Source organism: Lepidothrix coronata, unplaced genomic scaffold (assembly GCF_001604755.1).
Source record: "Lepidothrix coronata isolate B3197 unplaced genomic scaffold, Lepidothrix_coronata-1.0 Scaffold75, whole genome shotgun sequence".
In the NCBI taxonomy this organism is placed as follows: domain Eukaryota; kingdom Metazoa; phylum Chordata; class Aves; order Passeriformes; family Pipridae; genus Lepidothrix; species Lepidothrix coronata.
This window is the reverse complement of record NW_016690255.1, coordinates 2,567,102-2,582,677: the sequence shown is the minus strand read 5'-3', so window position 1 is coordinate 2,582,677 and position 15,576 is coordinate 2,567,102. Positions and strand designations below refer to the sequence as shown.

The following is a 15,576-nucleotide window of genomic DNA, read 5'->3' as shown; positions in this document are numbered from 1 at the left end:
CCAAACCAAGCTCCCCTCCAAGTACAGCCAAACCTGAAACAAAAAAACCCAGAAGCCAAAAGGTTAAGTTTGTGGGTACATGACTCTGCAAGATGCCAGGTGGGAGCAGTTGACTGAGACTTGAGCAGCTGTGTCCACTAGGTCTTGGCAGAAGTACTGGAGGAATAAAAATTCTAAAAGTTCTAGGCAATAAGAGCCTGTAACTTGGTCTTATATGCCTAAACCAGTTTGGAAATCTACTTTTCATTCAAAGAAGTTCAGGAGGGGACTTGTTGTAAACATATGTTACTTTGCTGTTAATGTCCCTCTATTTTTTCATTAGTTTTCCTATAATTATGTAACCTTTTGAATATTCCTCAACTTGTGTAGAGAAAGTATGAACTTACAAGACCATGTTTTTAGGGCCAATGACTGTTTAACCAGTTTGCAGGAATCCTGTTGAATATCTCCTGTAGTTTTATCTTCTGTAGTTATTTATGTGGGGACTTTTTAGGAGCCTTGGGAAAGAATGTTTCTGTGCTTGAAAACATGTATACATGGATTAAATATATGTGCCTGTGAGTGTGATGTAGTGTGTGTGTATGTTTCAAAAAATATCCTGCTGATAGCAGAAAAAAGTTGTGGAAATCTCCAAGGCAGATGTAGCAGATTGATTTTTTGAGCCCGATTGGTTTCTAAGTCAGCTCTCTATCTTTACTTTTATTTAATGCCCATTGTTTAAGTACTGCGACTGCTGTATTGTTTAGAGAGGGGGAAACCCTTATAGATAATTTTTGAAATATTTCTTTGAAGTTAATTGTTTTTTATTTGTTTCCAGGAAATGGCTCTTGAAGTTAAATGAGGCTGGATAAGACACGTAAATGAAGCAGAAGCTGCTCTGCATGTGTTAGGGCTATATCACCGCAAGCACTGCTGATCAGCCAGATTTGCTAACTTGTCATAATGAAGAAAATTAGTCTGAAAACAATTCGCAAGTCCTTTAACTTAAATAAAAGTAAAGACGAAAGTGACTTTGTAGTGGTTCAGCAGCCATCCTTAAGTGAATTTGGAAAAGATGACTCCTTGTTTGGCAGCTGCTATGGTAAAGATTTGGCTAGCTGTGAAGTCAATAGTGAAGATGAAAAAGGAGGCAAAAATAGATCAAAAAGTGAAAGTTTAATGGGTACATTAAAAAGGAGGCTTTCAGCAAAACAAAAACAGAAAGGCAAAGGCAGCACACCATCTGTAAGCTCTGCAGATGATGACACCTTTTCTTCCTCATCTGCTCCAATAACCTTCAAAGATGTGCGAGCTCAAAGACCTCTGAGATCTACTTCCCTCCGTAATCACCATTACAGTCCAACTCCGTGGCCCCTTCGACCTACAAATTCGGAAGAGACTTGCATCAAAATGGAAGTGAAAGTCAAGGCCTTGGTCCATTCCTCTAATCCAAGCCCAGCACTGAATGGTGTTAGAAAGGACTTCCATGAGTTGCAGTCAGAAAACATGTTCCAGGAACAAAACAGTGCGTTAAAAAATACAGAATCTCAGAACGGAGACTTGCATCTTCATATTGATGAACATGTGCCTGTAGTTATCGGATTAATGCCTCAGGACTACATTCAGTATACTGTGCCTTTAGATGAGGGAATGTATCCTTTGGAAGGATCACGTAGTTACTGTCTGGATAGTTCCTCACCCATGGAAGTTTCAACTGTTTCTTCTCAAGTGGGGGGAAATGCTTTCCATGAAGACGAGAGCCAAGTGGATCAGGATGTAGTCGTTGCACCGGATATCTTTGTGGACCAGACGGTGAATGGTTTGTTGATTGGTACCACAGGAGTCATGTTGCAAAGCCCAAGGCTTAATCACAGCGATGTCCCTCCACTCTCACCTTTGCTACCTCCAATGCAGAATAATCAAATCCAAAGGAACTTCAGTGGATTAAATGGCACAGATGCCCATGTGGCTGAAAGTATGCGCTGCCATTTGAATTTTGATCCTAACACTGCCCCAGGAGTTGGAAGAGTCTATGATTCTGTACAGAACAGTGGTCCCATGGTTGTGACGAGTCTGACAGAAGAACTGAAAAAACTTGCAAAACAAGGATGGTACTGGGGCCCCATTACACGTTGGGAGGCAGAGGGAAAATTAGCTAATGTGCCTGATGGCTCGTTTCTCGTTCGAGATAGTTCTGATGATCGATATCTTTTAAGTTTGAGTTTTCGTTCCCATGGAAAAACTCTTCACACTAGAATTGAACACTCAAATGGTAGGTTTAGTTTTTATGAACAGCCAGATGTGGAGGGACATACATCTATAGTTGACTTAATTGAACATTCAATCAGGGACTCTGAAAATGGAGCTTTCTGCTATTCGAGATCCCGGCTGCCTGGATCTGCCACTTACCCAGTGAGACTGACAAATCCAGTGTCTCGGTTTATGCAGGTGCGCTCTTTGCAGTACCTGTGTCGTTTTGTAATACGTCAGTACACCAGAATAGACCTGATTCAAAAACTGCCTTTGCCAAACAAAATGAAGGATTATTTACAGGAAAAGCACTACTGAAAGCTTACGGGAATCTTGCATCTTGCACTTTGGGAACGACAACAACAAAAAGAGATTGAATTACAGTTTACAGACTTTCATTATTATCAAAATCTTTTGCTGCCATAAAAATATTTCATTTTTGTGTGTAAAAGAAAAGTAATGCATTTGGATTTATGTTTGTTTTGGGGGGTTTTGTGTATTTTGGGAGGCTTTCTTTTTTGTTTTGTTGGAAAGAATGATCTCAGTTTATTTTTAGAAGTGTGAAATAGCTATCTTTCATCAATGTGCAGATTAATCACAATGTGAATGATCAAATTCTCCTTAATTTCCCCCAAGTCCTTTGCTGCTATCCACTGTGATTTTTATGCATTGAAAGCACATTTCATGTGTATTCAACGATAAGTAAAAGTCAAATGAAACTTGTTGAATGGAATTTTTTTTCCTTTAAAACAACCTCTTGAAAAAAATTATCATGGATAAGGAACATATTGGTATTCTAATTACTGAATTTACACCTATAGTAATAACTGTTTCCTAGTGTCCTAATTAGAAAATTCCTATAGAGATATGCCCTAATGTATAGACAGAGCTGTGTGATAAGAACATGGTTATGCAGCATATCTTTAAGAAAAAAAAACAAATGCCTTCCTCCTAAGCCTTGTATTGTCTGTACACTCCTGTGTTCAAGAAGGTTGATTCAGCCTTCTTCTTGTCTCAGTGTTTTGTCCTCTAAAAATGGCCTTTAAAAAAAAAGTCGATGAAAGTCAATATATAATACCTATAAGGAAATTGTGATATTGGAATCTTGTCAAATATTACCTTTTCTAATCATGACATCAGTTAAATAAATGAACACCTACCAGGTCCCCTCTTTTTGGCCTTTTCCTTCCCGCCTCATCTTGGGAGCAGGGGAGTGGAATTTCCTGGATTTGTAGGAAGATTCTAGGAATTGTTATTGTGGGAACATAAATTATAAGCCATTTTGGGGATGGGATAAAAATTTTAATAGGATGATTTCTATCTTATTTATATTCAAGCTACTTGAAATTTTATTCTTTTTCATTTTTCTGCATTTTTTTTCACTTCAGAAATTACAGTAATACACTAGTGTCCTTTGGATCATTTTCCCTTTTTTTGTATATCCTTTGGGGAGGAAGGAATGGACCGATAACATTTTGTATGGAAGATGCTTAAAATGCATCTCTAAAGCTCTATTCTCATCTTTCAAATCATTGAGAAAAGATGTTTGGATACACAGTGACCAGAGGAAATGTTCAGTTTATTGTCATGAAATATGTTTTGACATACAAAATATTGAATCAATTAAGTAAATGTTTGTGACATCTGTCAAAAATTCTGGCATTTGAAAAGCTTACAGTTATTCTAACCTTCTGTAGGGAAAAAAGACTTTCAATGGGGAGTACAGGTTCTACACTGTAGTATTTTCATCATGCAAGGTTAACCCATGGCATTTTCCTGTTTTGTTTTAGTTATTGGTTTTTTTTTTCTCTTTCTCCCATGTTTCGATCACTTTTATGAGTTATTTGTTAAAAGGGTCATAGCTAATTTGGGAGGGAGACTTGCTTTGTCTGCCTCTGCCCCCCTGTTTTGTACTTTAGAATGTCATATTCCCTGTCTCTGGTAGGAGTGGCTAATCAGTAAACATCACCTTAGAAAAAAAGGCTGTTCATCTTGGATATAGCTTTCTTGTTTAGGTCATTTTCTTCTCCTTATTTAATCTAGCCTTTTGGTCCCCTCAAATGAGTCTTTAGGAATGAATACATTGCTGCAAGGTGGTGCAGTAGCACTACATCTTGGGTTGCCTGAATTGATAGACGAAATTTATATTTTTTTAATTTATTTTTTTGACCATAATGTTTAACTAAAAAATAAAAAAAAGAAAATCAAAGGTAGATAAAGACTGCCTTTGCTTTTAAGGGAGGGAGAATAAGGATTTCCTCTTTAGTCTGATAAAGTTTTAAACTTAAAAAGTGAAATAATCTAGAGCAGTCTATACATGTAATTTGTTGGCTCTGCCATGGAGATATATCTATGAAAGTGTGAATTCTGTTTTCTTTTTTTATCTCTACTGAATTCTCCCCCTATCCAGTCATGCCCCGTCCCCCCCTCCTCTGAATCAGGATCACTAAATTTATTCAAAAAGGCACAATAACCTATTGTATGGTACAGTGTTCTGATTCTGTCTGTGAGGAGGAAAAAGAAAATAATTTTTGTGGATTTCAGATGCATACTTTTGGAAGAAAGCCTCTGGCATTTTCTTCACTTTAAAAATTCTTTCCCCATACTAGAGGGCCTATGCATTCTACGGAATCTTTGAAAGATTATAGTATATTAAATATTTTCTTTGCCATTTAATACCACTATCGAATGCATTAAACATATGTTTATACTGTGCCACATGCATTAATTTAGCAGTCATTGCATTGAAACTTAAATATTTGAAGCTATAATATCCTGGTCTTACTGCTGAATTGAAAAACGCGCAAGAACACACATGTTAAAATTCTTGCTCATGCCTTTATAAGTTTCGGTTTGTTCACTCATAAATGTTGCTGCTTTTTTTTTTTTCTTTAAACTGTTTCAACTGTCCAGTTTCTGAGTTGCCTTCCTTGCTTGTTCTTCATCTGTGAACTTAATGAGGTCAAGTTAACTGTGTCATTTCCCCACCCCCCTATAAAGCTACCACAAAAGGAACACTTTAAAGTGGCTGAGGTATAGGATGTGAGAACCACATAGCACTTTGCTTCCGAATAAAAAAATGACGCTGATATTTCTACAAAGCTCAAAATACTTTAAATCAGTAGTAAGTAGACACAAATACTTATTTTTCAGGTTTCTTTAATCAGAACCTCGCTGTATTTTTTTCATGCTGAGGTAACTGGCCAGCCAGGAGAAGGACCCCAGAAAAAATACTTTGAAAACATTAAAGATACTTACAATTTCCTATAATAAAGATTAATATAAAAGAAACACAGTAACATTTAGTTATGAGTCCATTTAGAAGTAGTCAGAATAACCACAAAAATTGTGTTGACTTCTGCTTCATGAAAATTAGAGGAACAAAGTGTCCTTGACAAATAAAAGGAAAATGATTGAGAATATTTTGGGGAACTTTGGAAGTAGATACACTAGGAATAAAAGCTAACTGACTGTGATCCTTATAGAGTAGAAATATGGCTATTTATTCAGCACAACAGTTTAAGGGTTCAAAAAGTATGCTTTTTATGATTGAATTATGGAAAAATATTTTTAAAAATGGAACTATGAAATAAAACTTTTTTCGAGCATCTGAAAGGATTGACATTATTGATAACATTGTCTGTTTTACCAATTAGAAGAGTTAAACCACACGTATTTGGAAATAATAAATTTGCACAATTTCCTCTGTGGTTTTTTTTTTTATTTGTTTGTTTGTTTTGTAAGCCAGTGTTATAAACAACTGAAAGTAACGTGTGTTCTTTGATCTGTTTGAAGGATATAGCACTTATCCTGCTGTTGACATAGTGAATGCCATCTTTTTATCAAAATGTAATTCCGTCAGAAGGATCAGAAATGCAATTATTAATTAAACTCATTGTTCTCAGATGAGCTGACTTTGCATTTTGTTAAAGCCAATTTCTTTCTGTGAATATTGACTGCTGGGCTAAGGAAAATCTGTGCAGATTTTGTTTTGATGCATTTCATCTATGTGAGTACTGGAATTATGAATTTAAAACAGCATACCAGCAATATATGGGCTATGATTCTGATAAGAAGCATTTCTCTATTACTGAACTTTCAAATTCTGAGCTAAGATATGGATGCATTAATGATTGCCAATTTAATTTCATAAAATCTTTCTATGACTGCAAAGAATAAAAATTACAGGCATTCTTTATAAATAAAAATGGGCCAGATAATAGGTCATAATATGAAAAGTATGGCATTATTGTATCTGGAAAGTGTTCTAAATTCTACACAGATAATGAAAAATTCTAAAAGAACTTTTTATGAATACCTGTTGGGTTAAAGAATTTTTATAGTGATGATGGAGTGCCATGAAGTTAATACTTGCAATCCAGATTGCTGTAGTTTACACTTTTCTCTGTTTCAGACCTGGTGTGCACTATTTGTACTAAGCACACCACAGAGTGAATTATCCAAAGTCCATTGATTTTAATGTGTTTTGGTTTGTAAACAAAATTATAGTAATTTCTTGCACATTTTTGAAAAATAATTGTATAAGGATTTATGTATCTGCTTCTGGATACAGTGTGTAAATAAAAATTTCATTCACAAAATGATTTGTGGAGTGTTCTATACTTTAATGATGTTCTAAAATAAAAAAACCCCTGAGAGACATTGTAAAATTTGGGCATCTGACTCAAACATTTAAATTTTAGTGGTTACAGTTTAAACTATATATTTTTTAAACTTTACTTGTTGACTTTCAAAATATTTTTGTATACCAATTATTTTAATTTCTACTTTTCAAAGAAAACAAAAAAAAAATTGCCAGGACTTAACTGGAATATGATTTTTGAAAGGTCTGCATAAGTACTGTAAGCTAACTTTCTGATAATTTTACGTGGGCTTTTTTTCCATTAAAAATGTACAGAATTCGTAACAAAAGTCTCCACGTCATCCAGATGTACCTCAAAGGTGTCATAGTATCTCTTGCCTTCTAAGCAAGCAAATAGTTCTTATTTAGCTCAAAAAGAGAAAGTTATGTATGGTATTGATCTTCAGATGTTCTCTTGATGCTGTCTTAGATTCACTTTAAAAAGGGAGTGAAATTTTAAACCCTGGGAAGTCACACAAATAAACCAGAAGATCCAAGATAAACAGTTTCTATGTTGTAAAAGAAATGCACAATTGTTCATGTGTTTTCATGTATTTGGGACTTGGACTCACTACTCAAGTTCGAGTAAATACCATCAGCTCCTTAGGTGTTGGTTATAACTGGGTGGTGGGCAGGGAGGCTGTTTGGTTTCATTTTTTAAAACAACCAAACTAAAAACCTAGCCCTGGTAGGAAGTCACTAGTGTTTATATTGTCCACAATGATGTACTTTTCTATGTATCCTGTAACTTAAGTCCTTAAACAGTAATCAGAAATAATTCATAGTTTTTGCTGTTTTAGAGAAAATTACATTCTCTTGTTTCCTACTGCTGGGGCTGGTATTGCTTTATGCTCTGTGTGGTTGTTCCCCTGGTGCACAGGGGATCTTGCAGGAGTTTTGTTACTGGGTCAACTTGATGTTCTTCTCTTTGTTTGTTCTATTCACTCCAGAAATTTGGTGAACAATAAGCTTACCCTAAGATGGTTCCATGGTAAGTAGTGAAAGGTGAGTAAGAATTAATTTTTCAGCCACCTGTAAAATTAGCATGATCCAGGCAGGGCTGAAATGTTTATAGTCAAGATGCCTACAATACTAATTATTTCTACCTTACACTCAATCATCTTTTTAGTTGTGGGTGGAAGAGAAAGACTAAGGCACTGCCTGACACAGAAAGCTTGCTGTATTTCTGATAATACCAAGGTAGGTACCAAGGTAGGGCTCAGCAGTGGAGAGCTGAATTAAGTCATCCTCTGCAATTAAGACAAGACCTCAAAACTTACAAAGCTGTAAGATCCAGTGGAAGTCCATAATATTTAGGAAACAATGTTCTATCACTTTCTTCCAGCACATACAATTTGCTTGCAGTCTGTAATTTTTTATTTTTTTTTTTTCCTTTTTAAAGGCTAAGGTTCAGCTAAGGATTTTATCATTCCTTGCAAAATTAATATGCACTTCTTTGTTTATTCTGGTAAGATAATAACTATCCTTTCCTGTCAGCACCATGTAAAGCAGGAATAGGATATTGTAGGGAGTGGCAACAATGGTCATTTGTTAGGTTTTAAGAAATGACTGAGAGATAGGTGGTGGTCTGCCTCAGATCAGATTCTCGGTCCAAACTGATAGAATCACAGAATGGTTTGGGTTTGAAGGGACCTTAAGGGTCATCTAGTTCCAACCCCCCTGCCAGGGGCAGGGCCACCTTTCACTAGACCAGGTTGCTCAGAGCCCCTCAACTTTGCCTTGAACAATCCCAGGGATGAAGCATCCACAACTGCTCTGGGCAATCTGTGCCAAGGCCTCACCACCCTCACAGTGAAGAATTTCTTCCTAATAGCTGATCTAAACCTACTCTCAGTTTAAAGCCATTCCTCTTTGTCCTGTCACTACACACCCTTGTAAAAAGTCCCTCTCCATCTTTCTTGTAGGCTCCCTTCAGGTACTGGAAGGCCACAATTAGGTCACCCTGAAGCCTTCTCTTCTCCAGGCTGAAAAATCCCAATTCTCTTAGACTTTCCTTGTAGGAGAGATGCTTCAGCCCTCTAATCATCTTGGTGGCCCTCCACTGGACTTGCTCCAACAGGTCCATATCCTGAATCTGTTCAAGTGCAAACTTTGGAGATGGTACTGCTGAGGGTTTGGGTAGGCACGGTACCAGCCCTCATGAAAGAAGCTTAAAAATAAAGGAATGTTTGCGTGCACAAAATGAAGAAGGAAAGATACGTGTGATGTGTTTCATTTTTGGTGGGTGACAGTGAGTAAGTTTAGATGCACACAGAGGAAGTATGTGTGACAGAGCCTGGACTACTCCTGACACCGACAGCTCAAGGGCCATTTGGTTAGTTATGGGCTGAGGGAAGACTCATCATCCGCTGAAAGGAACTATAGCAAAAATAAGACAACTTCTGTAAAACTTTGGAGCAACTGTATGTGATGGTAAATGTATCTTATGTCTTCGTCTGCTCAACATTTGTCTAATTTTCTTAACTTTAATTTACAGGACTTTTAAGCTGCAATCCAGTTTTCTTGTCCCTGTGGTGGGGTGTTTCTCACTGAGCCTGCTGCAGTAAGAAGAGCAGTTTTTAAAAGCATCCCCTGTTGGTTTCAGCTATTTAAATAGGAAATATTGCTTATACAGATGGAGAAAGTAATTCAAATGTGTTTTCCAGATTTCTGCATGAAACCACTAGGGCATCTATCATCATGTGATCGTAATCATATCTGTTTCTTAATTCACATGTCTTTTCAGTTATACTCCTTTAAGCTAAGAAAGAAAGGAAAACACCACTTTCTCAAACTGAAGAGATTTTTGGCAGTGTTGGTTTCCCACAAAATATCTCCCTTTTTCCTCTGCCCCAGCTTTCTGCTTCCATCAGGAAACAGCAGCTGTCTTGTTCAGTTTCTGGTTGGAATTTATTTGGTGTATCCACTACTCCAAACTCAGGTTTCCACTGAAAAGCATACTTTATTTTCTTCCAGAACACCTTTCTTCCCTGATTGTCTACCCTGTATCACTCCAAGAAGAAAATAAACAAACCTTTGAATGTTCTAACCTTCCTTAAACCCGATCTTGTCTGAAGCAAAACTGTTTCTGGTTTAAACAGTCCCATTTTGTGCTAATGGAAAAGCTACCTAAACTGTTTTATGCAAGCAGTGTTTTCAGTCAGTCTCACGACGCTGAAATCTCTAAGAGTCTCAGTTTCAGAACTTTATTGTGCAACAAAATCAAAGATACTCTGTAGTTCTCATGAGCATGAAGTTTTGAAATGCAGTGTTCTGAGAAATTCCTGTCTTTCTACACTATGGTGAAGGTAAATGATACCAAAGTGCAGGTCCATGGCAGACTTGTTCCTTTTTGTCAGTTGCTTGTGACAATCACTGACCAATTTCAAGTTTTCTAACTTCCCCATAAGTTTTCTTTCTCTTCATTTGTCTTTTCAATTTCAGTGGATGAAGCCAAATTAAAAAAATTATAAAAGCATAGAAATTGTTACTATTGCTGTATTTTCAGTGAGAAATTTTTTTGTCTCGTAACAGGCAGTTACATGAAATTTAATATTGACATAGTTAACTTCATACCAGTTAACTGTTAAGATGGTTCATCAAAGAATCATGTACTCCTGTGGGTTAATGTAATAATGAAAGTGAAGATAACCTTACTGTCATCTTTTGGTACTTGATTTACTGTATATCCAAGTTTCTTATGAAGATAATTTATTGCTTAGAATAAAAGCCGTGGCCTCTCATAATTAGGTCATTAACTTTTCTCCAAAAGTGGTATTTGGGAAAAAAAATTTATTTAAATTTTGGAAAGCATTTCCTTAAATTTTTTTTTTAAAAAAAGCACTGTCAAATCTTTAAATTAACATTGACCTCAATAAATTTTCAGGTTTAATTAATTTTGGAACAATTTCCTTTGGATAGTCAAGAAGCAAACTGTTAGATTGAAAGATTCGGTTCAGAAACAGTAATTGCTGTTGTAATCATTAAAGACTACGTTCTGTCTCTAAAAATTCAATAATGTATGAATTTAATATGTTGCTTTATTCTTATACAGTAAAAGGTTTTCCAGCGGTAACACATACTAAGTATTATTTTCACTGATGTCCTAATATACTGGTGACATGAGTTGGAAACTTCCTAAAATCAGCTAACAGCACAGTTCAATGACTGAAAATGTCTGTCCTAAGAAAATGAAGTAATCCCTGCCTCCAGCCACCCCAAAATCCCAAATCCTTCATTTTATACATGATCACATGATCGTCTTGCACAACTGTAAATGTAAAAGGATTGTGAAGGAACTGCAACAAAATAATCAACACTTGAGATTTGTTCAAGTATAGCTAATCTAGTTCAGTGGCATATATTATGTCCAAACAGATCAGTGCTAAAGATAAGAAACTGTCCTAGGGTGTAGTTGTTTAATACACAAATGATGGTGTCATTTGAAAGTGATATATCACGAAAATATAGAAACAATTTTAATGAGTCTGAGAAAGCCATACAACATACATAAAAATTTGCTTCAAGTAACTTTTCAGTGAATTATTTATCCTTCTAGGAACTAGTTACAATTTTATTCAGCAGAGACTGATTTTTAGATATCATGCCTCCTAGCTGGTACTCAAATTACTTAGTTACTTTGTACAAATTCACTTATATCAGAATTAAACTTGTGGTGGGATCTAAGAGGGTTTTTTGTGGAGGGAGAGGTAGAATTTTTTCCAATTTTGTCATCTCTGCTTCTCCAGTAGTGTTAAAGTTCCATTTTACACAGGCTGAGTTAGGAAACTGCTTAGTTTCATATAAATTTGCTTTTTTTAAACTTTAGGTGATGTGTTCAGTCATTGGAAGGTTATTGTTCTTGTAAAACTGTCAATACTTGGTAGAGTAGAATATGTGATGTACAGTATAATGCAAGGAAAAATAGCTACAAAAATAATAGCTTTGAGCTTCTAGAAGACAAATTTGATGAAAGGAGTTTATAATTTTTTTTGAAACAGAGATTGTACTGTGATGTATTTTTATTTTCTGTCATAAAATACATGTTTTAAGTGCAAGGAAATCTGCTTGAAGATTAGCAATGTTTTAAATAATGATTTTGTTAAAAAAAAAAGGAAGAAAACTATGCCTTACGATGCTGACACTTCTTCACATGCATACCTATCTACCTGCCTACCTGAGGGCATACCAGTGTGTAGAGATGGCAGTGCTCTTCATCACTGTGACTCTTAGTTCTGACACTTCTCCTCCCCACACTTTACCCAGCCTGATCATTTACAACTCAATCTCCTGTCGCTTTAATCACTTGTTTTGGGTGTAATTTTCCCTAGCTGCCCTTGCGGCATCTCTGACATGGCTTGCTGTGTGGGATATTCATATTAAAACCTGCCATGTGACTCAAAGATAACTTCTATCCCTTTATGTGGGAGAAAAGAGGAAGCAACAATGAAAACATCATTTGACTGGTGTTGTACATCCTGTCAGCTGCTCCAGTGCTCGTACAGCCCCATGAAGACGCTCCAGGCAAGGCCTCTGGGTTAAATCCTTGTCTAGTTTCAGCAATGTGGTAATGGTTGTTGCTTGGCAAGCTGAAGGAAGTTATCCTAAAGTTAGAGAGAACAGATGAAGTATTTGTTTCTAGAAGTCTCTGTAGGAATCTTCCATGCAGGTATTAATGCTTAAGGGTCTTAATGATTTAAGACAAGCATTCTCAAGAGTTGTCATAACAAGAATAAGAATAATATGTCAGAGAAATAAGGTTCCATTTACAGCTGATGCTACTAATCACATTTTACCTGCCCTGAGTAAAAACCTGCAGGATCACCGCAACCAGCCCACTGTTGCCCCAGGCTGCTGGCCAAGGGCAGTGAAATTTTTTCAGGTGACTAATGAACTGAGTGTGAACTGGGATCTATGATTCCTGTCATTGTATCTCCCAAAACAAGATCTAAAGGGGGAAAAAGGAAAAGTAGGAGGAAGAGGTTCAAAAAAAAGAAGAGGAGGATGTGCTTCACACAGTTGGTCTTGAGGTGGGAAGCTCCTTTTCATGGGATCTTTTAGATGTGTGAGCAAGAACACAGTAAGTTCATATGTTAGAAATACTTGTTGTGGTTCTGCTAAATGCAAAGATAGTGCTGGATGGTTAGGAGGGTGTCTGGGCAGGTTGTTTATGCTTTTACTGTGCTCATCATCTTTTCCAGGGTTGGGTTCTAACAGAACAAACATAATATTGAGCTGTGAGGGTATTTAATCTGACTCTGTTTATACTTATGTATTTTAACACTGGGTGAGAAATTGTAAATTTTGAAATCCTGTCTAAGAATTCTTGTTTCTGTGTTGTGGGGTCAGTAGGAATTTTAAGGATGAGTACCTACTTCATTGTTGTGGAAAGTGTTAATTTTTTTTTTTTTAGTGAAATATTTAACAGAGCAGTGAATAATTTGTCATTTTGGAGGCAAAGGATTGTTCCCAGCTAGAGCACCTAACATATTTTTCATGAAGCTCTTCTGTACTTTTTTCAGTGCAAAGCCAGTGTTAAAATTAATTCAAGATCTGCTTCAGATTCATTCTAACACTGAAAGCTTTGAAAAATATATCCGAGAGAGACATTTTATTTGAAACAACATAGAGTCTGTGTAGTATAAATATTTCAGCACATAAGAAGAACAAGAGCAAATCGGAAATTATGTTCTTTCTCCTGTGTTTGTCAAAGCAGTGCTTCATAAGCATATTTAACTGCATAGAAAATATTAGAAATATCTGCGTATCAGTTTGTATCAGAAGAAAACCTGACCTGCTTATCATTAAAATTGATTGGTAACATACTGATGTATTTATTTCATGTTGTATTTTAATTCTTGTATTGGAGGTTGGTTTGTTTGTTTTAAGTTGCTGAGGTGATGGAATAGCTAGGGGGAAATGAAGAAAAAAAGGAGGAGGGGAAGGAGGAAAACATCTTTCAACCTTCGATTTTTATATGCAAGTAAAAAAGAGGAGAAATACTACTGGGGGGTTGGAGACATCTTGGGTAAAGATTAACACTACATTACAGGGATTTTGTCCTTTTTTTTTTTTTTCCTCTGTGTTTGGCTGAATTTGATCCTAATACCCATGTACCTAATGTCTAAGCTTCATAATTTGATGCCTGTATATCTATTTCTTCTCCAAGGCATTTTGCAGTTTGCTTCTATAGATTTTTTCAGAGACTTATGTTTTCAAAGATCTATCAGAAACCAGCTTTGTGGGTTTTGGTTCTTACATTTCTCTTAAAGATTATATTGCTTTAGGAGAAAAATAACGAAGTCTAATTTTTCTGTCCTGAATAGTCTTGGAAAAGATCAAATACTCAGCTAATGAATGGATTAGTGCTTTTCCTCATTGCTTTATGAGTCTCAGATATTTCCCAATGGAAATATATAAATAGATTTTGATAACGAACAAAGGGAAGATGTATTTTATTCCAAAAGTACTAATGCTGAAGGGCATGTCAAACACTGTAAGTTGTTTTTTTTTTTTTCTCGAGGAGAGAAACTGAAAACCACCAGGGATTTTGACCAAAGATTTTTTTTAAGTGGTGGGAAGTAATTAAAAGTAGTAAGTGCGTAATGAGTGATTTCCGAACTCTAAAAGGATATTTGAAAAATGTGAAGCACTGGGAGGTGTAAGAAAATCTGGGCCTCATGTGTATAGAACCATAAATGCCTGTGCATCACCCATTCCCTTTCAAGGCTAAAACTGAAAATGTTCCATATTTGGAACTCAACTTGTCAATACTATTACAAGAAATAAAAACTGGTATCTTTTATATAGTAAAAGAAGTAATTTTTATTACTTTTTTTTTTAATCTCAAATTCTAGTTTGAGAGGGCAGATATTGTGAAAATGTGGTAATCAACCAAAATCCTTGCCTTTCCGTAGGAATCTGTTGGGAACAGATGCTTATGCTTTTGATAGAAGGTGATAGCCACTGTTTCGTTTTAAACATGAGCTATTTTACAGAGCAGGGGAAATACAAAAGAAATTAAGGATGAGCACAATTTTTTTCTCCTCTGCAGACCTTTGACAAGTTTCAAACCTTAGACTTAAAACCACACATAAATAATCACGATGCAGTTGGCATGCAGCTTGGGAAGATGACAAGAACTAAAATCCTTCATATAATATATAAAGGTGATATATTATTAAAATCTCATCTATCTTTAGTAGGAAGATAGTATATTATTATATCCTCATATATTCTTAATAGTAATGCCTTTTTTGTTGTGGAACTATATCTTAACACCTTTTGAGCGAAAATGAAGCTTGTCCATGCCTTGCTCAGTGACCCTACTTGCATTTTTTTTTCAAATGTACTACTTTTTTTCTTAGGCACACAGTAATATTAATGCAGAAAATATTTCATTACCTCATAAAATCCTTTGTCTTCATAGTATACATTGCACAGTTCTCTTAACTGCAGTTCTTTATAGGTATAAAACAAGAAAATTTAAAAATCAGGACAGAAAAAGAGGCTAATTTTCTTCACTTTAAAGAACTAGTGTACTGTTTTTCTCTCAGCTTCCAAAAAAGATTATAACAAATCTTGGGTCACTGTTGTCCAGCAGAGGGTTTGATATAGGTACCAGCAGCTACTTATGCCTTTCCCTTTTTAAAAGTTGGATACAGTATTGTCCATTTCTACGGCTTGTCCCTCAGAAGTGCTACAAG

General features: G+C 35.9%; 1 protein-coding gene across 10 annotated transcripts in view; it reads left to right on the top strand.

The window, feature by feature from the left end:
- SOCS6 (suppressor of cytokine signaling 6) overlaps nt 1-6,833 on the top strand; it is a 31,933-nt gene extending 25,100 nt beyond the window's left edge. For all 10 annotated transcript variants that reach the window (XM_017819570.1, XM_017819568.1, XM_017819569.1 and 7 more), the window contains one exon: nt 818-6,833. In XM_017819570.1, coding sequence (XP_017675059.1) covers nt 943-2,547 — 1,605 coding nt within the window. In that variant the 5' untranslated portion in view covers nt 818-942 and the 3' untranslated portion in view covers nt 2,548-6,833. The remainder of the gene's footprint in view (nt 1-817) is intronic.
- The last annotated feature ends 8,743 nt before the right edge of the window (nt 6,834-15,576 follow it).